Source organism: Schistocerca serialis, chromosome 2 (genome assembly GCF_023864345.2).
Source record: "Schistocerca serialis cubense isolate TAMUIC-IGC-003099 chromosome 2, iqSchSeri2.2, whole genome shotgun sequence".
Lineage (NCBI taxonomy): Eukaryota > Metazoa > Arthropoda > Insecta > Orthoptera > Acrididae > Schistocerca > Schistocerca serialis.
This window is the reverse complement of record NC_064639.1, coordinates 1,138,053,326-1,138,077,655: the sequence shown is the minus strand read 5'-3', so window position 1 is coordinate 1,138,077,655 and position 24,330 is coordinate 1,138,053,326. Positions and strand designations below refer to the sequence as shown.

The window sequence follows — 24,330 nt, the reverse complement described above, 5'->3', positions numbered from 1 at the left end:
TGTTTGGACAACTACAATGAACCAGTTCTGCGCTTGTTGAAGGATCTACTAAACTTCCCAAAGTGGTCGATATCGACCCCTTGGTGTCGATATCGGTTTCCTAGGGGTCGACATAAACGAAAACTGATTTTGGGGTTCGACGAGGTCTAAAAATCGACTCTTATTAAATTAACACAAGTTCTTATTTAAAACTTTCAAGATAGGTAGGTCCTGTCTTGTTTATGTTGTGTTACATGTACTAAGAATAATTAATATTTTTTGTAGGAAATAGCATTGTTTTATTTTCTCTTTGCAAATTAATACTTTTTTAAATATAATTTCCTACCTACTTAAGATTCTTTAAGAATTTAATTTGTAATAATCATTATAACTTAAACTTGATATTTAATGAATTGTTTGTCTTTTTATTTTGTTAAATTTTGATGAGAAAATGAAGTCAACTTTACTCAATCAACCAAGTGCGAAGTTTTCCAATTGGTACCTTTGTACCTAGGTATTTGGTATCAATAGGAAAAAAACTAAAGATAGGCCCCCTTATTCATAATAGTCTGCTAACTTAAAGCATTGCTAATTCTCACTCTGTGTTCTTCTATTGACCTAAGTCAGAATGGAAGATAACACTCTGTAGCAGCTGTTTTAAGTTAGCGGACCATTATGAATAAGAGGGTTGATCTTAAAAGTAGGTAATTTGGCCATGGGGGTCTGAGGTAACAGTTCATTTTGGAAAAGGGGTCACTTGTCCCTGTACTAAAGTCTCTCTCAGCAGAAGGGCTACAGAGATTACTGAAGCGCATGTCGCTTCTGCTTTCGAATGGTTCTGAGCACTATGGGACTTATCTTCTGAGGTCAGCAGTCCCCTAGAACTTAGAACTACTTAAATCTAACTAACCTAAAGACATCACATACATCCATGCCCGAGGCAGGATTCAAACCTGCGACTGTAGCGTTTGCGCGGTTCCAGACTGTAGCGCCTACAACAGCACGGCCACCCCGGCCGGCCCTTCGTCTTCATAGGCGCTCAACATGAAGTACAAAAGTAAAGGTGCGGTATTAGCGCTGTATGAGGAAGGTGTGGTTTATGTGCTCGGCGGATTTTGCTTCCTCCAGTACCTTACATCCCCCTCATAATGATCAAGGTAAGTTCAATACGTAGTACCGTAACTAGACCAAATGTATGTGCAATGAACATAAAGAACGTACTAATCATTACTTTTTCCGCCGTAGCCATTAGCTAACATTACCGAGTAGGATAGTACGAATGATTACCGACAAGTGTCACATAAAAGTTCCTCCCCGGGCGCTGTCCTGAGTTACGAAAATAACGAAAGACACTTTGCTGTAGATGGCAGTCGCCTTTATTGGCGAAGATCGCTCGCTGAAGTGTTGCACATGCGCACTACGTCGTGACGCTACACAGGATTCGGCGCATGCGCGTTAGGTGGGCGCGCGGCAGACGAGTCCCACGGTGGCTGCGCAGACGAGGGAGCGGTAGGCGCGCGTCCAGGCGGCGGCGTGCACCGACGTCAGCTGGCGGTCCAGCGCGTCGCGCACGAAGGCCGAAACGTAGCGCGTGGCGTCGGCGCGCTGCTCCTGCAGCAGCCGCGGCGCCGCGTCGCCGATGGCGGCGCTCAGCAGCCGGCCCGTCTCACCGCCGCCCAACAGCCCCTGAAGGTCCACCTGCGCAAACAACCAGCTATCAGTGTGGCCGCCTCTGATACAAGTCGCGCCGAACAGAGCACGTACTGTCGCTTCAGTCCGAACAAAGGATGCAGGACGGGAGCAGAGGCGTGCAACTCCACAGTCACTGCCACGGAGTGAGGAAGAGTGCGGTGGAAATCTGCTCTGCTTCCATCGTGCAAGAAACTGAAATCGCTTTATACGCTACTGGCCATTAAAACTGCTACAGCAAGAAGAAACGCAGATGATAAACCGGTATTCACTGAACAAATATATTATACTGACGTCTGATTACATTTTCACGCAATTTGCGTGCATAGATCCTGAGAAATCAGTACCCAGAACAACCACCTCTGGCCGTAATAACGGCCTTGATACACCTGGGCATTGAGTCAAACAGAGCTTGGATGGCGTGTACAGGTACAGCTGCCCTTGCAGCTTCAACACGATACCACAGTTCATCAAGGTAGTGACTGCCGTATTGTGACGAGCCAGTTGCTCGGCCACCACTGACCAGACGTTTTCAGTTGGTGAGAGATCTGGAGAATGTGCTGCCCAGGGCAGCAGTCGAACATTTTCTGTATCCAGAAAGGCCCGCACAGGACCTGCAACATGCGGTCGTGCATTATCCTGCTGAAATGTAGGATTTCGCAGGGATCGAATGAAGGGTAGTGTGGTGTCACCGCCAGACACCACACTTGCTAGGTGGTAGCCTTTAAATCGGCCGCGGTGCGTTAGTATACGTCGGACCCACGTGTCGCCACTATCAGTGATTGCAGACCGAGCGCCGCCACACGGCAGGTCTAGTTTAGAGAGACTCCATAGCACTCGCCCCAGTTGTACAGCCGACTTTGCTAGCGATGGTTCACTGTCTACATACGTTCTCATTTGCACAGACGACAGTTTAGCATAGCCTTCAGCTACGTCATTTGCTACGACCTAGCAAGGCGCCATATTCAGTTACTACTCTGAACAGATAATATTGTGGATCATGTGCCGTCAAGAGCGTCGTTCATCATTAATGGATTAAAGTTAAGTATCAAAATAGCTACGTCCGCTTTATGAATTCTAATTCCTTGTCATGTTCCAGACCTCACGTCAGTATAGTCCTTCTCTCCTCACGCCAGCCGGCGAGAGCTAAAACGCGTGCATTTCGGCCTCCTCTAGTAACTCGGTGTTGGCTCTTGAGTACACCATCGCAGGCGCTCATGTCTGTGATGCAGCGTCAAGGGTAACCGCGGCCATGGTCTCCGAGCTGATAGTCCATGCAGCTGCAAACGTCGTCGAATTGCTCGTGCAGATGGTTGTTGTCTTGCAAACGTCCCCATCTGTTGACTTAGGGATCGAGTCGTGGCTGCGCGATCCGTTACAGATGCCTGTCATCTCGACTGCTGGTGATACGAGGCTGTTGGGATGCAGCACGGCGTTGCGTATTACCCTCCTGAACCCACCGATTCCATATTCTGCTAACAGTCATTGGATCTCGATCAACGCGAGCAGCAATGTCGCGATACGATAAACCGCAATCGCGATACTCTACAATCTCACCTTTATCAAAGTCGGGGACGTGATGGTACGCTTTTCTTCTCCTTACATGAGGCATCACAACAACTTTTCACCAGGCAACGCCGGTCAACTGCTGTTTGTTTATGAGAAATCGGTTGGAAACTTTCCTCCTGAGAGCACGTTGTAGGTGTCGCCACCGGCGCCAACCTTGTGTGAATGCTCTGAAAAGCTAATGATTTGCATATCACATCATCTTCTTCCTGTCGGTTAAATTTCGCGTCTGTAGCACGTCATATTCGTGGTATAGCAATTTTAATGGCCAGTAGTGCATATTGACAGGTTCAGTTATGGCAAATAAAATAAAATGCAGAATTCACCAAACACAAGGTCTTTTTAAACAACTGACTTACGTATCCTCTTCTAAATTGTACTTCATAGAAAGACCATAAAGCACCCATCATCCGAACAGGACATGAATCTATTAGATATGAAATGTTATAGTTGTAGGTAGGCTGTTTAAGTTTTTATGTTGGTAACGCCACGTAGCGCTCTGTATGAAAATCACTGACTGTGCTGTGTGCAGCATGTGGCTGGTTGGACTCATCGTTGGAATATTCGCTTGTGTAGTGTTGGGCAATTGGATGTGAAGAGCGCGTAGCGTTGTGCAGTTGGAGGTGAGTCGCCAGCAGTAGTGGATATGGAGAGAGAGATGTCAGAGTTTTGAGAACGGACGATCTGGACGTGTGTCCGCCAGAAAAAGAAAAATTGTAAAGATGGGTGTCATGAATTGACAAATATATATATATATATATATATATATATATATATATATATATATATATATATACACTCCTGGAAATTGAAATAAGAACAGCGTGAATTCATTGTCCCAGGAAGGGGAAACTTTATTGACACATTCCTGGGGTCAGATACATCACATGATCACACTGACAGAACCACAGGCACATAGACACAGGCAACAGAGCATGCACAATGTCGGCACTAGTACAGTGTATATCCACCTTTCGCAGCAATGCAGGCTGCTATTCTCCCATGGAGACGATCGTAGATATGCTGGATGTAGTCCTGTGGAACGGCTTGCCATGCCATTTCCACCTGGCGCCTCAGTTGGACCAGCGTTCGTGCTGGACGTGCAGACCGCGTGAGACGACGCTTCACCCAGTCCCAAACATGCTCAATGGGGGACAGATCCGGAGATCTTCCTGGCCAGGGTAGTTGACGTACACCTTCTAGAGCACGTTGGGTGGCACGAGACACATGCGGACGTGCATTGTCCTGTTGGAACAGCAAGTTCCCTTGCCGGTCTAGGAATGGTAGAACGATGGGTTCGATGACGGTTTGGATGTACCGTGCACTATTCAGTGTCCCCTCTACGATCACCAGTGGTGTACGGCCAGTGTAGGAGATCGCTCCCCACACCATGATGCCGGGTGTTGGCCCTGTGTGCCTCGGTCGTATGCAGTCCTGATTGTGGCGCTCACCTGCACGGCGCCAAACACGCATACGACCATCATTGGCACCAAGGCAGAAGCGACTCTCATCGCTGAAGACGACACGTCTCCATTCGTCCCTCCATTCACGCCTGTCGCGACACCACTGGAGGCGGGCTGCACGATGTTGGGGCGTGAGCGGAAGACGGCCTAACGGTGTGCGGGACCGTAGCCCAGCTTCATGGAGACAGTTGCGAATGGTCCTCGCCGATACCCCAGGAGCAACAGTGTCCCTAATTTGCTGGGAAGTGGCGGTGCGGTCCCCTACGGCACTGCGTAGGATCCTACGGTCTTGGCGTGTATCCGTGCGTCGCTGCGGTCCGGTCCCAGGTCGACGGGCACGTGCACCTTCGGCCGACCACTGGCGACCACATCGATGTACTGTGGAGACCTCACGCCCCACGTGTTGAGCAATTCGGCGGTACGTCCACCCGGCCTCCCGCATGCCCACTATACGCCCTCGCTCAAAGTCCGTCAACTGCACATACGGTTCACGTCCACGCTGTCGCGGCATGCTACTAGTGTTAAAGACTGCGATGGAGCTCCGTATGCCACGGCAAACTGGCTGACACTGACGGCGGCGGTGCACAAATGCTGCGCAGCTAGCGCCATTCGACGGCCAACACCGCGGTTCCTGGTGTGTCCGCTGTGCCGTGCGTGTGATCATTGCTTGTACAGCCCTCTCGCAGTGTCCGGAGCAAGTATGGTGGGTCTGACACACCGGTGTCAATGTGTTCTTTTTTCCATTTCCAGGAGTGTATATATATATATATATATATATATATATATATGATGGCTTTTGAACGCTATCAAGGTAAATACATTGCTTATTCTCTATCAAAATCTTTGATTTGCTAGCTATGCCTATCAGTAGTTAGTGCCTTCAGTAGTTAGAATCTTTTATTTAGCTGGCAGTATTGGCGCTCACTGTATTGCAGTAGTTCGAGTAACGAAGATTTTTGTGAGGTAAGTGATTTGTGAAAGGTATAGGTCATTGTTAGTCAGCGCCATTCTTTTGTAGGGATTATTGAATGTCAGATTGCGTTGCGCTAAAAATATTGTGTGTCAGTTTAGTGATGATCAGAATAAGTAAAGAGAAAACTGTTTAGTACGTTGAGTTTTACTCAGCTGTTTGAAAAACAAATAATGTAGAAGTTTACCAGCACAGTAATTCATAATTTTTCTAAGGGGACGTTTCATAGCGGAGGACGGTAAATGTTTATTCTACACTGAAGCGACAAAGAAACTGGTATACGCAAACGTATTCAAATACAGAGATATGTAAACAGGCAGAATACGGCGCTGCGGTCGGCAACGACTATATAACACAAGTGATTGGCGCAGTTGTTAGATCGGTTACTGCTGCTACAGTGGAAGGTTATCAAGATTTAAGGGAATCTGAACGTGGTGCTACAGTCGGTGGGCGAGCGATGGGACGCAGCATAGTATGGTTCAAATGGCTCTGAGCACTATGGGACTCAACTGCTGAGGTCATTAGTCCCCTAGAACTTAGAACTAGTTAAACCTAACTAACCTAAGGACATCACAAACATCCATGCCCGAGGCAGGATTCGAACCTGCGACCGTAGCGGTCTCGCGGTTCCAGACTGCAGCGCCTTTAACCGCACGGCCACTTCGGCCGGCGCGCAGCATAGTATCTCCGAGGTAGCGATGAAGTGGAGATTTTCCCGTACGACCATTTCACGAGTGTACCGTGAATATCAGGAATCTGCTAAAACATCAAATTTCCGACATCGCTGCGGCCAGAAAAAGATCCTACAAGAATGGGACCAACGACGACTAAAGAGAATCGTTCAGGGTGACAGAGATGCAACCCTTCCGCAAATTGCTGCAGATTTCAGTGCTGACCCATCACCAAGAGTCTGCGTGCGAGCTATTCAACGAAACATCATCGATATGGGCTTTCGGAGCCGAAGGCCAACTATTGTACCTTTGACGACTGCACGACACAAAACTTTACGCCTAGCCTGAGGCCGACAACACCGGCATTAGACTGTTGATGACTGGATACATGTTGCCCAGTCGGACGAGTCTCGTTTCAAATTGTATCGATCGGATGGACGTGTCTGGGTATGGAGACAACCTCATGAAACCATGGATCCTACATGTAAGCAGGGGACTGTTCAAGCTGGTGGAGGCTCTGTAATGGAGTGGGGGCATGTGTGGTTGAAGTAATATTGGACTTCTGATACGTCTAGATACGACTCTGACAGGTGACACTTACTTAAGCATCCGGTCTGATCACCTGCATCTATTCATGCCCATTGTGCATTCCGACGGACTTGGGCAATTCCTGTAGGACAATGCGATGCCCCACACGTCCAGAATTGCTAAAGAGTGCCTCCAGGAATACTCTTCTGAGCTTAAACACTTCCTCTGGCCACCAAACTCCCCAGACATGAACATTATTGAACATATCTGGAATTCTTTGCAAAGTGCAGTTCAGAAGAGGTCTCCACCATCTCGTACTCTTATGGATTTACGGACAGCCCTGCAGAATTCATGGCGTCTGTTCCCTCCAGCACTACTTCAGCTGAGCTTAAACACTTCCTCTGGCCACCAAACTCCCCAGACATGAACATTATTGAACATATCTGGAATTCTTTGCAAAGTGCAGTTCAGAAGAGGTCTCCACCATCTCGTACTCTTACGGATTTACGGACAGCCCTGCAGAATTCATGGCGTCTGTTCCCTCCAGCACTACTTCAGACATTAATCAACTCCATGCCACGCGGTGTTGCGGCACTTCTGCGTGCTCGCGGAGACTCTACACGATATTAGGCAGATGTACCAGTTTCTTTGGCTCCTCTGTGTAAATCATGTAGCGAAAAGTACAAACCAATGTCAAGATTTAAATAGCACCCTAGGACCAACAAAGGATACATCCTCAGACCCTTTACCGAGAATCAAACTGAGAACATTTCTTTGATAGTTTCACACCTGAGGCAGCTAGGAGAATTAAGTAGTTTGAGGCTTCACATCGTTCACTGAAATCATGCTTTGCAGGAGCTGCGCAGCTAGGAGAATAAAGTAGATTGAGGCTTCACATCGTTCACTGAAACCATGCTTTCCAGAAGCTGTCTGGTGCATTTCCGACCTGTTGCTCTACCAGACCGTAAGTTCCCTGGCAGACGGTTCCAGCTTCTTAGTTACACGTTATAGAACTTCCCTATAATAGCCTACACTACTAACATCTGCTAGGACAGAAGCGTTCGACTTCAAGGTAATCGAGTCTGATGCTAGAAGGAGAGGAATTTTTGGTTGCCAGTTTTGATGAAGGAGGGCCGGTTGCATAAAATTATTATTATCAGTTATGTACCTTTATCCTGGGTTAAATCACAAGCTTCTCTGCAGTTACGGCGTTTGAAGAAGATGGGAATTTGTCGTTCGACCGCTATCTTGGTACTACTGAATAGCAATAGGATATGTATCATCTACATCTACATCTACATACATACTCCGCTATCCACCATACGGTGCGTGGCGGAGGCTCCCTCGTACCACAACTAGCATCTTCTCTCCCTGTTCCACTTCCAACCAGAACGAAGGAAAAATGACTGCCTATATGCCTCTGTACGAGCCCTAATCTCTCTTATCTTATCTTTGTGGACTTTCCGCGAAATATAAGTTGGCGGCAGTAAAATTGTTCTGCAGTCAGCCTCAAATGCTGGTTCTCTAAATTTCCTCAGTAACGATTCACGAAAAGAAAGCCTCCTTTCCTCCAGAGACTCCCGCCCGAGTTCCTGAAGCATTTCTGTAACACTCGCGTGATGATCAAACCTACCAGAAACAAATCTAGCAGCCCGCCTCTGAATTGCTTCTATGTCTTCCCTCAATCCGACCTGATAGGGATCCCAAACGCTCGAGCAGTACTCAAGAATAGGTGGTATTAGTGTTTTATAAGCGGTCTCCTTTACAGATAAACCACATCTTCCCAAAATTCTACCAATGAACCGAAGACGACTATCCGCCTTCCCCACAACTGCCATTACATGCTTGTCCCACTTCATATCGCTCTGCAGTGTTACGCCCAAATATTTAATCGACGTGACTGTGTCAAGGGCTACACCACTAATTGAGTATTCAAACATTACAGGATTCTTTTTTCTGTTCATCTGCATTAATTTACATTTATCTATATTTAGAGTTAGCTGCCATTCTTTACACCAATCACAAATCCTGTCCAAGTCATCTTGTATCCTCCTACAGTCACTCAACGACGACACCTTCCCGTACACCACAGCATCATCAGCAAACAGCCGCACATTGCTATCCACCCTATCTTAAAGATCGTTTATGTAGATAGAAAACAACAGTGGACCTACCACACTTCCCTGGGGCAGTCCAGATGATACCATTACCTCCGATGAACAATCACCATCGAGGACAACGTATTGGGTTCTATTACTCAAGACGCCTTCGAGCCACTCACATACTTGGGAACCAATCCCATATGCTCGTACCTTATTTAGGAGTCTGCAGTGGGGCACCGAGTCAAACGCTTTCCGGAAGTCAAGGAATATGGCATCCGTCTGATACCCTTCATCTGTGGTTCGCAAGATATCATGTGAAAAAAGGGCGAGTTGCGTTTCGCAGGAGCGATGATTTCTAAAGCCGTGCTGATGCATGGACAGCAACTTCTCTGTCTCAAGGAAATTCATTATATTCGAACTGAGAATATGTTCGAGAATCCTGCAACAAACCGATGTTAAGGATATTGGTCTGTAATTTTGAGGATCCGTCCTTCTACCCTTCTTATATACAGGCGTCAGCATTGGATTTCACTCTTTTTATTCTCATTTTCACCATACGACTATCTTTCACTGATACGACATAAAATTTGTCTGTCTACCTTAGGAAAGGTGCGTAACGAAAGCAAAGGAAGAAAAAAATATCTGTTTAAGCGGATATCTCAAACATTGTGATTGAGTTTGTTACCAGTTATCAATACCTATGAGACATCTGTTTCTCAGACTTATGGATGAAAAACAGTTGTGTTGAGATTCTTGATTCACCCATCAATCGCCAAAACAAACTCCTTAAATATATACACATGGAAAATAAACTTTCTGTGCCTGAGACTCAATAAAAGTTTAACACTCTTTCTTTTCCTTATAAGTAATTTAGTTAATGTGAGATCTTCTATCTGAAGACTTGTATAGGGCCCATACACCATTTTACTGTACAAAGCGTAATCTTGAGTAGACCATATCTCTCTCTCTCTCTTCCCAAGCATTTATTCGACTTGTGGGGTCTGCTGGTTAATCGGATGTGATATGATAATTTTAAGGGGTGGCTAGATGCCCTTCCTGTCGCCTCCCCGTACCCCCTGGGAAAGAATTAGTGTACCCCAACTGTCTGTGTCTGGTGTAACCCATGGAACAGTTCGAATGTGTTCAGATCTGTGCGAGCCGTGTAATAGGCGGAACGTGGGGACCAGCCCGGTATTCACCTAGAGGGATGTGGAAAACCGCCAAAAAGCCATATCCAGGCTGGCCAGCACACCGGCCCTCGTCGTTAATCCACCGGGCGGGTTCGATCCAGGGGCGGCGCGCGTACCCGAGTCCAGGAAGCAGCGCGTTAGTGCTCTCGGCTACCCTGGCGGGTCTTGAGCGGACCATATACACTAAACAAAATGTTGTATTATGATAGATAATGTACTTCTGATTAGGTTACTCTTTGATGTATAGACAGGGATGGAAAAAAGTATGGAAACGCGAAAAACACATTACTATGCCTAATACAGTGTAGGAAAACAGTTGGCATCAAAACAGCTTTCCGTCTTCTCGGAATGGATGAATGCAGGTCCTGCGTGGTTTTCAAGGGAATCGTATGCCACTCTTTCTGCAAAATAGTGGCAAGTTTAGGTATCGATGATGGAGGTGGATAGCGATCAGTCACACTTGTCTGAGACAGTTCTTCGTCGTGCTCACAAAACCAGTCCTGGACGATGCGAGATGTGTAGACAGGGACTCTGTCGTCTTGGAATACGGCACCACCACTGGGGAACAAACACTGTGCCGTGAGATGGACCTGGTCAGCCAAAATGGTCAAATAAACCTTGGCACTAATGCGACCTTTCAGAGTAACCACGAGGCCCGTGGAATACCCGATATGGCTGCCAAAACCGCCACCGAACCCCCACTAAGTGTCACTCTTGAGACGTAAATACGGCCAGAAGTTGGAAACAGTGTCAAACAAGACGAATCTGATAAATAGCTTTCATCCACTGCTCTGCAGTCCAGGTTTGACGGCTTCAGCACCACGTTTTCCTCTTACTGTCATTTTCATCGCTGGTAAGTGGTTTTGGAATTCCAGCTGGCCCTGCAGTTCCCTGCTCATGGAGCTCCCTTCTTCATGTTTTACTGCTTCCAGGTTTCGCGAGCGTGACATTCAGTTCTGCAGTGATGTTTTCAACTGTCGTCCTCTTCTTTTTCGTCACAATCCTGTCAATGTCCCACTTGTCACGATCGCTCAACACACACTGTTGCGTCTTATCGGACGATGTTTTTCCGCTTTCCCCGTATGCGGTATAATTAGTCGACACCGTGACTTTTCAAACACCAGTCACTTCGGATCCCTTGAGTACGGAAGCACCCACCACTGGAGCAACATCGATTTGCCCACGTTCGAATTTACTTAGCTCCGGCATAATGCGCTCACAACTACAGAGACTACTCTTTTGGCGACGAATGACACTTGCAATGTATTCCCGCGCACTGCAGGTACCGTTTATGGCTAAATACAACAGCGCAATCTGCAGGGATGGCTACCATCTTCATTTATGTTCAAACATGCACTTCTCGCTGAGTTTCGATATTGTTATCTTATTTGTTATCTCAGCTCCACACTGACTAACTTGACTCTGTGTGGAAATAAAACAACTCTACGTATGGTGTTACTCGTGTCACTGATTGCATTGATTCTATTACCATCAACGACGTTGTTATTTTAACATACACTATGTGATCAAAAGTATCCGGACACCTGGCTGAAAATGACTTACAAGTTCATAGTGCCCTCCATCGGCAATAATGGAATTCAGTATGGTGTTAGCCCATCCTTAGCCTTGATGACAGCTTCCACTCACGCAGGCATACTTTCAAGTAGGTGCTGGAAGGTTTCTTGGGGAATGGCAGCCCATTCTTCACAGAGTGCTGCAGTGAGGAGAGGTATAGATGTCGGTTGGTGAGGCCTGGCACGAAATCGGCGTTCCGAAACATCCCAAAGGTGTTCTATAGCATTCAGGTCAGGACTCTGTGCAGGCCGGTCCATTACGGGGATGTTATTGTAATGTAACAACTCCGCCACAGGTCGTGCATTATGAACAGGTGCACGATCGTGTTGAAAGATGTAATCGCCATACCCCAATTGCTCTTCAACAGTGGGAAGCAAGAAGGTCCTTAAAACATCAAGGTAGGCCTTTTCTGAGATAGTGCCACCCAAAACAACAACAGGTGCAAGCCCCCTCCATGAAAAAAATGACCACACTATAACACCACCGCCTCAGAATTTTACTGTTGGCACTACACACGCTGGCATATGACGTTCACCGGGCATTCGCCATACCCACACCCTGCCATCGGATCGCCACATTGTCTACTGTGATTCGTCACTCCACACAACGTTTTTCCACTCTTCAATCGTCCAATGTTTTCGCCCCTTACACCAAGCGAGGCGTCATTTGGCATTTACCGGCGTGATGTGTGGCCTGTGAGCAGCCACTCGACCATGAAATCCAAGTTTTCTCACCTCCCGTCTAACTGTCATAGTACTTGCAGTTTGGAATTCCTGTGTGATGGTCGGGATAGATGTCTGCCTGTTACACATTACGACCCTCTTCAACTGTCGGCGGTCTCTGTCAGTCAACAGACGAGGTCAGCCTGTACGCTTTTGTGGTGTTCGCGTCCCTTCGCGTTTCCACTTTACTATCACATCGGAAACAGTGGACCTAGAAATGTTTAAAATCTTGCATACAGACGTATGACTCAAGTTATTCAGTGGAGTGCCCCATTCTGCTCTCTCACGATGCCTAATGACTACTGAGGTCGCTGATATGAAGATCCTGGCAGTAGGTGTCAGGACAATGCACCAAACATGAAAAACGCATATTTTTGGGAGTGGCCAGATACTTTTGATCACATAGTGTATTTCTGTGTCTTAATATGGAAGTATTGGAAGTATGCGAAGTATGCGAATGTTGATAGATCTCAAATTCGTTGCACATAATATTGTTCTCTTATTGTGGCTAAGTACAATGTATTAAATCTTTGTAGAGCAAGACAGTGGCACGTAATTGCAATAGCACAACAAAAAAACAGCTACACAAAATTGATGCCGCGTTTAGATAAAACGGAATTTCAGAATTACATCATTCGTTTAGGCGAAAAACCGCTCTCGCATCTCACCAAGTACTGTTAGCGTCCTATAGCTCAAGTCTATTTCTCCCGACAGTGACGGGCCAAAACCGGAACGATGCGTCACGTAAGTAAAGTGCCGCATGTCATTGCATTTAGATAAATGTTGGACTGAAAACCAATAAAAATTATGTTGTCTAAGTGATGCTAATTGCATTTCACGTACATATTGTGAATTAATGTGAAAATGTTCTTATAATTTTATAGAAGATTATAGGGGAAGAAGGGTATCTCAACTTGTCTGAACTGAGAAATGCGTGCAAATTCGTTGCGGAACGTAAATTTGATCGTCGATTTTCTGTTTTGGTGCGGCCGAGTACGATGTAAACAACACGAGCGCTCGCTCCGCGGCAGGAACACAAACAGCGCGTGCTCACCGCAGCACAGCCAAAGGCCAACTACCTTACCACTGAGCTACCCAAGCACGACTCACGCCCCGTCCTCACAGCCTTACTTCTGCCAGTACCTCGTCTCCTACCTTTCAAACTTCACAGAAGCTCTCCTGCGAACCTTGCATTCTAGAAACTTAAATAATGTCTACCGTATGAAATCTCAAAACGAATTGCAATGTAATAATTCCTGTGATTAGCTGGCTGTACAGACAAGTTCTGAAAGCCAATAAATTATTTCTAGCATTGTATTCGGTTCACTCTTGATTTAACAATCCGTGATTTCTCGTAACTATAAAATACAGGTCGATACATTTCGATTCTGTATTTTGTGACGTAGAAGATCAGAAGTATGGTATTTGTTTCTTTATTTCTCGTTTAACATCCCGTGTATATCTAACGTCTCTTTTCAGATGTAAGTGTGTAACGGACTTCACTACCGAGAAACGTGTTACTTGTATCGTCTAGTACAGAATCACAACTGAAGATTCGGTTAACTCTCCAGCTGAGATAAGGTGCAGCTGTGAAGCATGAAACAGTATCTCACCTGCAGGCTGGTAAGATTCACTTCGACGAAGACATCCTTCACCTTGAGGTGGTCTCCTTCTGGCGTGACGATCACGAAACCCGTGGCATTCAGGTCTTTAACAGTTATGCTGTAAGAAAAGAAATTAATATCAGTATACGATTTGAACTGTTCCTACTAAGTATGTACGCTACGCAGGTATATTGAAAGAAAAGAATAATTCAAATATTTTTCAGACTAATTGCCAGTGTAGGAATACTTCAAAGAACAAAGATGAGTTCAGAGCAACAGGTTGGAATAAATGACTATGTTGAAACTGGGAACGATGGCTGACCTGTGCTCAAATGTCGCAGAATCCAGAAGCTCACCAGTGCGAAAAATTTCTGCTTCATGCATTACTTGGATTACGTGATACAGCTACCTGCATTATATTTGTTAAGCGTGACCAGTAGCAAGTTTTTATTGAATCTACAAAGCCTCCATTACTCTAGCAAGACACCACAGATAATATCGAAAAAAAATCGCTACTAGTTATTATTTGCTGTTTAATGTTGTATTTAGTAAGTTCGTATATAACTGGAATTACTCGTTCAGCAATTCCACGAGTGGAAAAATGCTCCTATCGGAGCACAGAAAATGCGAGTAGACTGATCAGCCAGGACATTGTGACCACCGACCTATTATCTGTTTAAACCGGTCCAGGCGAAAACAGCGTAACCTGACACTGAGTGACAAACACACGGATTGTAGAATCAATTGGCGTTCTGCCTGTGTGTGCAACGTTGAAGGCGAACAACCCACCCGAGTTTGATCGAGGGCAGATTGTGATGGCCAGGACGCTCAGTACGAGCAATTCGGAAACTGCACGACTTGTCGGGTGTTCGAGGAGTGGTGTAGTGAGCTTCTTCAACAGGTGGCAAAACTGAGGTGGAACCACGTCTCGACGTCGTGGAGTTAGGCGGCCATCCTCCATTACAGATGTCGAACATCGTAGGCTGGGCAGACTGGTAAAACAGGACAGGCGGCGAACAGTGGCGGAATTGTGTGTTTGAGCAGTGGCGGCATTAACGTCAGACTTTAATGGCGGGACGAATGCTAGCGTATATGAAAACACAGAGCAGCGAACACTCCTAACGACGGGTCACCGCAGCCGACGACCTACGGATGCGCCAATGTTGAGTCACGACATCTGCAATTACGATTGAAATGGCCACGTGACCATCGGTACTGGACGTTGGGGCAGTGGCAGAGCGTTACATGGTCTGATGAACCGCGATACCTTCTTCATCATGCCGATGGGAAAGCGCGAATCCGTCGTCTTCCAGGGGAACAGCTCCTTGATACCTGTACTGCGGGACGAATACGAGCTGGCGACGGCTCCATTATGCTCTGTGGGACATTCACATGAGCATCCTTGGATGCAGTGGAGCTCGTTCAAGGCACCATGACGGCCAAGGAGTATCGTACACTGGTTGCAGAATACGTACACCCCTTCATGACGATCACATTCCCCAACTGCCGTGGTATTTTTCATCAAGATAATGCGGCATGTCGCAAGGCCAGGAGTGTGATGGAGTGGTTCGGGGAATGCATTGGCGAGTTCCAATTGATATGGTGGGCTCCAACTCGCCAGTTCTAATCCGACCGATCACAACTGGAATGCGTTTGAACATGGCGTCAGAGCTCATCGCCTCTTTCCCAGAACTAATGGGAATTGGGTGACTTGTGTGTGCAGATGTAGTGCCAACTCCTTCCAGTGACCTAAAAAAGCAGCATCGCTTCCATGCCACAGGGCGCTGCCGCTGTTATCCGTCCCAAAGGTGGACATACCGGCTATTGAGTAGGTGGTCATAACGTCTTGGCCTATCAATGTGTGTTCCTGTTTGTTTAAAGGACTCTGACTGAAAAATGGGGTACCAGCTGCCTCATTGTACCATCTTCAGCTCCTTTGAAAAATTTGCCGAAAGGTTCGGAATGCGAACATATTCGCGCTTTTTTTAACATGCAGCTCACCTGAAACTCCAACAAGCTACCCTAACTGTAACTCACTCACACCCACTAGTCCATCGCTGTATGTCGCTCATACTCATCCACTCCCAGTTGCTCTTTTCCAGTCACTCATTAAGCCCAACTCATTGTCTCTTTCTCTTTGTGTCTTGTAAGTAGGCTGTTTAGGTTTTTTTATATGTAACGCCACGTAGCGCTCTGTATGAAAATCACTGGCCGTGCTGTGTGCAGTCTGTGGCTGGTTTGCATTGTTGTTGGCTATTGTAGTGTTGGGCAGTTGGCTGTTAAACAGCGCGTAGCGTTGCGCAGTTGGAGGTGAGCCGCCAGCAGTGGTGGATGTGGGGAGAGAAATGGCAGAGTTTTGAGAGAGGATGATCTGGACGTGTGACCATCAGAGACAGTAAATTTGTAAGACTGGATGCCATGAACTGCTATATATATTATGACTTTTGAACACTATTAAGGTAAATACATTGTTTGTTCTCCATCAAAATCTTTCATTTGCTAACTATACCTATCAGTAGTTAGTGCCTCCAGTAGTTTGAATCTTTTGTTTAGCTGGCTGTAGTGGCGCTCGCTGTATTGCAGTAGTTCGAGTAATGAAGATTTTTGTGAGGTAAGTGATTTGTGAAAGGTATAGGTTAATGTTAGTCAGGGCCATTCCTTTGTAGGGATTAGTGAAAGTCAGATTACGTTGCGCTAAAAATATTCTGTGTCAGTTTAGTGTTGATCAGAACAGATAAAGAGCGAAATATCTGAGTTCATTCAGTCCTGCTCAGCTGTTTGAAAATCAAATAATGTGAGAGGTTTATCAGCACAGTAATTCATTAATTTTTTTAAGGGGACGTTTCAGTCTCTCTGTCATTGTCTCCTGTGTCACAGCCACAGTCCCCATCTTTCTGTCCTCCTATTACTACAGTCTCCTCTCACTGTTACTGTTTCCCTCTTGCTTATTCTCTCTTACTGCTAATACCTTCACCCTTTTCCTGGCACTGTTCTGTCACTGTGAATTATGTTCCCCTGTCACTGTGTCCCTCTCTTTCTCACACACTGCCATTCTCTTTCTCACACACTGCCATTGTCTCCTTCGTCTTTCTACAACACAATGTCTTCTCTTTCAGCATAAAAACGCGCGAATATGATCGCATGCCAAAATTTGTGGGAAAATTTTTAAAGGTTCTGAGGAAGGGAGAATGAGGCAGCTGGGACCCCAATTTTCGGTCAGAGTCTTTTAAATAAACAGGAATTTATTCGCAATTCTTGTGCTCCAATAGGAGCATTTTTTTCTGCTGGTTCCCCCTTTTCCTCCGTTTGCAGCAAGGCATGTAACTCATATGAAAAGAAATGTATAGGTATGTTTAATTCTGAGTTTATATGTTATACGTAAGTGTGCATATTATATTATTTTCGATGTAAGCGTCTTACCTGTATTGGTGTAACTACCACAAGTGTCTGATTTGATATCAGCTTTTGTATCATTTGAGCCTGCCAGGAAGGACAGTATTGAGAGAATAGCCGCAACAGTCGGAGCAGCTGTGCGGGTCGCTACCAGTGAGGACTGTAAAAGCCGAGAGAGATAGGGGAGTGGCGCTAGTACGATCCAAGTGCATCAGCCGATTGTGTGGTGCTTCTTCGATACTGCGTCAAATGCGCGAATCTCGTCATGTACATCGATAGCAACTTGTCAAAACAATGACATACATTCTCATGATACCTAAGGTATCATATGACAACTGTCCTTGCTGCATGTCTCAATAAGCATTCTTATATCTCCTCTCTTCCTTTCCTTTTCTGCAATAAGAATCTATTGTTATATAGGTTGACTCTTACACAGAAGATTACAGTAGCCAGCCACTTTTTACAATGCTATTTATTTGTTTAAACAGCGACGTTGCCGGTTTCGAACCGATACGTTCATCTTCAGACGGCTAGTTCACGTTTTACATTACATTCCGTGTTTTTTTTCCCACCCGACGAAACTTCCTTGGGGTGGCGATGCCCTACAACCAAAACAAGATGAGAGGCAACGTCTTTTTAATTGCAATTGTGCCTCACAACGATTTTAAGTGAAGCAAAAAAATTATTATTATTAAATGGGAGACGTTTCGGTTACTTACATCACTTAAAATCGTGTTAATGTTTTCATATGTTCCTTTCTTCGCCCATTTGGCGGAGAATCTCCTCAATCTTTACCTTATTAGTACAACTAATTCTCTAAACTCTTCTGCAGCACCGTTCCAGTTTTCATACAGTTCATGATTCAGCACCATACAATGTTGTGCTCCAAATGTACATTCTCAGAAATTTCTTTCACAAATTAAGGCTTTCGTTTGATACCTGTAGATTTCTCTCCGCCTGGAATGACCTACTTGCTTGTGCTAGTCTGCTCTTTACATTGTCTTTGCTTCGTCCGTCAAGGGGTATTTTCCATTATCACTAATTTTGATGTTTGGTTTGGCTATTCTCATGTCTGCTACCTCTTAACCTATTACTTTTTTCTGGTTTACTCTCAATCCATGTTCTGTTCTCCTTAGACTGTTCATTGCATTCGATACGTCCTACAATTATTTTTCACTTTGGCAGAGGATAGCAATGTCATCGACGAATCTTACCATTGGCATCCTGTCAAACTGGATTTAAATGCCACTCTGGAACCTTCCCTTTATTACTTTCATTGCTTCTTCGTTGTACAGATCGAACAGTAGGGGCGGAAGATTACATACCTGTCTTACACCCTTTTTAATCCGAACACTTCATTCTTGGTCTCCCAGTATTATTGTTCCCTCTTGCTTCTTGTACGTATTGTATACAGCCCGTCTTACCCTATACTTTACTGCTATTTTTCTCAGAATTCCAAACATCTTGCACCCATTTTACATTGCTGTCCGCTTTTCCATGTCGTCGAAGCTTACGAACATGTCTTGTTTGTGCGGAGTTCTCATGCCTATCTTCCCTTGCTGTCTTCGGAACAATGTGGCTGATATTTTTCCGAAAGGTCTCACAGCTTCTACCTGCCAAGTTGTGTAGTCGTTTTGATGCCGCTTCGTCCAATGGTTTTGCATTAACTGAAAAAGTTGTGGTTTTAGGAATGGCAAGAATTCCACAAGAGATTCAGAAGCCGTTTGCTTCCATGCCGTAATGAGTGCACTAGTGTAGTCATGCCCATGATGGTCACACCTCATTCTGATACCGATGTTGGACGTCGATTCCGAACGGACTGAAGGTTTAATCAGAAGACAATTCTATTTTGCACTTTAGCTGTATTATTATTGCAGTCATTTACTTCATACCCTCAACTGATTTCGGCGATGTTCTATTTCCAAGGGCTTACTCATACTTTCGCCAAGGCGGAAAATGGATTTGTCTTTGGTAAATTTGTAGCTTTTGCAAATGACACGAAGAAAACTTATCGACAGTTTAATCATGTTATAGCCTTGTGTGATGGCATCTCCACAAAATTTGATAAGTATCAAACTGATGCTGCATAGTGTAACACTTCCCATTTTCGCCAGTGTATTAATAACCTATCTTTGCTCATAATACATCCACATCTACATGATTACTCTGCAATTCACATTTAAGTGCTTGGCAGAGGGTTCATCGAACCACAATCATACTATCTCTCTACCATTCCACTCCCGAACAGCGCGCGGGAAAAACGAACACCTAAACCTTTCTGTTCGAGCTCTGATTTCTCTTATTTTATTTTGATGATCATTCCTACCTATGTAGGTCGGGCTCAACAAAATATTTTCGCATTCGGAAGAGAAAGTTGGTGACTGAAATTTCGTAAATAGATCTCGCCGCGACGAAACACGTCATTGCTTTAATGACTTCCATCCCAACTCGTGTATCATATCTGCCACAATTTCTCCTCTATTACGTGATAATACAAAACGAGCTGCCCTTTTTTGCACTCTTTCGATGTCCTTCGTCAATCCCACATGGTAAGGATCCCACACCGCGCAGCAATATTCTAACAGAGGACGAACGAGTGTAGTGTAAGCTCTCTCTTTAGTGGACTTGTTGCATCTTCTAAGTGTCCTGCCAATGAAACGCAACCTTTGGCTCGCCTTCCCCACAATATTATCTATGTGGTCTTTCCAACTGAACTTGTTCGTAATTTTAACACCCAGGTACTTAGTTGAATTGACAGCCTTAGAATTGTACTATTTATCGAGTAATCTAATTCCAACGGATTTCTTTTGGAACTCGTGTGCATCACCTCACACTTTTCGTTATTTAGCGTCAACTGCCACCTGCCACACCTTACAGAAATCTTTTGTAAATCGCTTTGCAACTGATACTGGTCTTCGGATGACCTTACTAGACGGTAAATTACAGCATCATCTGCGAACAACATAAGAGAACTGCTCAGGTTTTCACCCAGCTCATTTATATAGATCAGGAACAGCAGAGGTCCCAGGACGCTTCTCTGGGGAACACCTGATATCACTTCAGTTTTACTCGATGATTTGCCGTCTATTACTACGAACTGCGACCTTCCTGACAGGAAATCACGAATCCAGTCGCACAACTGAGACGATACCCCATAGGCCCGCAGCTTGATTAGGAGTCGCCTGTGAGGAACGGTGTCAAAAGCTTTCCGGAAATCTAGAAATACGGAATCAACTTGAGATCCCCTGTCGACAGCGGCCATTACTTCGTGCGAATAAAGAACTAGCTGCGTTGCACAAGAACGATGTTTTCTGAAACCATGCTGATTACGTGTCAATAGATCGTTCCCTTCGAGGTGATTCATAATGTTTGAATACAGTATATGCTCCAAAACCGACGTCAATGATATAGGTCTGTAGTTAGATGGATTACGCCTACTACCCTTCTTAAACACTGGTGCGACCTGCGCAATTTTCGAATCTGTTGGTACAGATCTATCGGTGAGCGAGCGGTTGTATATGATTGCTAAGTAGGGAGCTATTGTATCAGCGTAATCTGAAAGGAACCTATTCGGTATAATGTACAAGACATAATGCATTCTTGCCGTTCATCACACCTGAGGATTTTCGTGTTCTCGACTGGCGACTTACTTGAAGGGCCCCTCGCCGAAGGCGTGGATCGAGTTGGCGAAGGTGCCATTCATGCGGTAGTTGCCGGTGGCCGAGACCGACGGGAAGAGCAGCTCGAAGTCCACCCTGGAGGACAGAGGCCGCAGCCGAAGCTGGCGAGCGCGCATGCCCGAGATGCCGACCACCGTCACGTTCCATGCCTCACCTCTCACCCTGCAAAACAAGCCTAGTCAGACAAACAGCAACAACAACTACACCTGCTACTTATGCTGCTGTTCTCTTTGGCACCCGATGTCTGGCGGGTCATGAGTTCTACAGCATACAGCCTCAGACTGAAAGTTTGATGTGTTAGTAGCGGGTTGTGACACTTTTGGCACTGGATTTTTGGAGTATTTCTTCGCCTCCCTCACCTCTCTGATATAGGCCATTTTCCCAACATATAAAATAGGGACAAACTCAAAAACTACTGGCAAACTCAAACTCTTCAGAGTTTTCCCGCCTCTATGACAGCCTCACAGCTGTAAGCTTGAGACAGCTGACCTCCTTGGTCGGCGTGGAAGCTTGCGAACTTTGTGATGTACGCGGACTGCTGTCGGAACCTCTCTGCTACGCAGGGACACTCCAGGGTGCTTATTCAAATAAAGAGAGTTGTTCCTCTCCTGTTCCTACTCCACAGCACATAGTTTTCAACTTAGGACAAGTCCAGTCTTGAGTTTCAAACTTAGGGTGTGTTGTTCAAAAATGGCTCAAATGGCCCTGAGCACTATGGGACTTAACTTCCGACGTCATCAGTCCCCTAGAACTTAGAACTACTTAAACCTAACTAACCTAAGGACATCACACACATCCATGCCCGAGGCAGGATTCGAACCTGTGACCGTAGTGGTCGCGCGGTTCCAGACTGTAGCGCCCAGAACCGCTCGGCCACTCAGGCCGGTTTCGGGTGTGTTCTTTATTTCTGTAAATTTACAAGGTTGATGACTGAACAACAAAGGAAAAGTAACAATGACGATGCCAGTAAGAGTCTCCCAATTGAGGCAAACAAAAGTTCACTTCTAATTTTCCACAAAGGTTCGTGGCAACACACACACACTAGTAAAAGTCCAATTCAGAGACAAAGATGTAATCTTCAGCAGTCGAAGTCCACGAGGTCGGCATCCGGAGTGAACTGGTTCTAGCCCCTAAATAGCTGTCTCCAGCCAATCAGGTTTTGGCGTAGTGATACTTCCTGCAGGCGGTGGCTCGAGCTCCCCCTGCAGGAAGTAGTGCTCTGAATGTCTGTTTCCATTATCTTGTATGTAAACTGCCAGTGTTTACCATGGTGCTTTTGGTACGCCTTGGACATAGACAATCCAGTCCTCTGTGGTGTAATATGGGTTGCCAGCCCTCAGGGTCTACCTTTGCTCTGGCATAACATACCTCCCCCCTTTGAAAAGTACCAATATAACCCGGTGCCGTAGGCTGATCTGTAGCTAAGTCCTCCTAAAGGAGGCGGTGAAACCCGGCCACCAGAGTCGGGCGCCACCTTCTGCACGAGGTGGCTGGAGCGCCGAAGCAGTGGCAGTTGCGAGGCGACGTCAGGCTGGGCAACAGGCATGGGGACGTCCCCATCGTCCAACTGAGGCGGCGCCGAAGAGGACCCGGAAGTGGGTTCAGGGGAAGGTCCTGGAGCTGCCCCGGGTCTGGAGGAGGCGGCACGGGACTAGCATCCGGCGTCTGCTGGCTATCTCCAGGAAGATCATCCACCAACTGAGGAGGGGGCATCAACATAGACCCCTAGGAAGGGGCTGGTGATGGGAGAGAGAGAGGAGCCGCCATTTTGGGCTGCGGCTGCTCGAGGAAACGAGGACGCAGTTGGTTGCAGTGGCGCGAAACCACCCTGTCGTCCAGGCGTACATTGAACAGTTGTCGATCATGGGGCTGGATAACGACCCCCGGAAGCCAGCTGGGCTGGGGCCTGAAACCGTGAGCCCACACCTTGGAAGGTGAGAGCTGTTTAAAATGTGATTTCAGAAGAGTGGGAGACATTTAAATACACAGACTGCTCTGCTTTTAAAGTTGAGGCAAGAGAACCGTAATTTTGTAGATAACCGAAGGATTTTTTGAATTTATGGCCAGAATAGGATTTCAAACATAGAACACTTGACAACCATGCAGGCTGTTCCAGTATCCACCAGGTACACCATCTTGCATTCTATACTTAGGATTAGCCATCTGGCAACCATACAGGCCATGCTAGAATGCAACAACCCCACCACCTTGGATTCTACTGTTGTAAGGCTGTGCCAGTATCACCAGGTATGCCATCTTGGGTTTTAAACAATAGGATACTTGTCCAACTTGGATTTTTTTAGATTCTCAGCAGTTTACACATAGGACGAGCACCCTACTTCCACAGTAACATCATAAGAGTGGGGTAAATCCCTGGATATCTTGTAGTTCCTGCCAGTTTTTGAATTTCTCACGATTGTATATACAGGTTGTTTCACAAGTAATGGTGAATATTCAGGTATATGACAGGAATGATCATTCAAAACAAAAAAAGTCAAGTAAACGTGGTTTCCAAAACTCATACCTTAAGAGCTATGAGCAATTCTTGATCTTCGATAGTGTGAAACAAATCTCTTCTACTGTAAGCTCTTTGCTTTCCATGTTTTGGGAAGTGGTAATATGGAGCAGTAAATATGTGCTCTACAATGCGTACCTTAAAAGTTATGAGTACTTGTTCATTCCAAGAGTTGTGTTTCAAAGTAGCGAACATGAACACATGGTTATAACTTTTAAGGTATGCGTTTTAGGGCACATGTTTACTGGACATTTTTTCTTGTTTAGGTCCATACTACCACTTCCCAAAATATGGAAAGCACAGAGCCTGCAGTAGAAGAGATTTGTTTCACAGTATCTAATATCAAGAATTGCTCATAGCTCATAAGGTATGCGTTTTAGAGTCCTTGTTTACTTGACTTTCTTGTTTCGAATGATCATACTTGTCATATCTCTGAATATTGACCATCACTTCTGAAACAACATGTATAGGGCAATTGATCTTTGTCAGATGAGTGGGGGAGGTAGAGAAATCTAGCAACAATACATGACGTTATGGATGACGTCTTAGGAGTAGCAGATGGAGAGCTGGCAACAATGCAGGCGGTGCTAGTATTGTCACAGCCCAGTTACCTATGTTATTAACTAATTTTTCTGGGGGCTACAGAATTTCTAAAAGTAAATATGCGAGGAAGTTGAAAGTTC

At 45.7% G+C, this 24,330-nt stretch overlaps 1 protein-coding gene across 1 annotated transcript in view; it reads right to left on the bottom strand.

Moving 5' to 3' along the window:
* Window positions 1–1,059: 1,059 nt before the first annotated feature.
* LOC126456727 (uncharacterized) overlaps window positions 1,060–24,330 on the bottom strand; it is a 139,932-nt gene continuing 116,661 nt past the window's right edge. The window contains exons 4-6 of the mRNA XM_050092469.1: window positions 21,103–21,294; window positions 14,069–14,177; window positions 1,060–1,677 (exon numbers count right to left, since the gene is read on the bottom strand). Coding sequence (XP_049948426.1) covers window positions 1,435–1,677; window positions 14,069–14,177; window positions 21,103–21,294 — 544 coding nt within the window. The 3' untranslated portion in view covers window positions 1,060–1,434. The remainder of the gene's footprint in view (window positions 1,678–14,068; window positions 14,178–21,102; window positions 21,295–24,330) is intronic.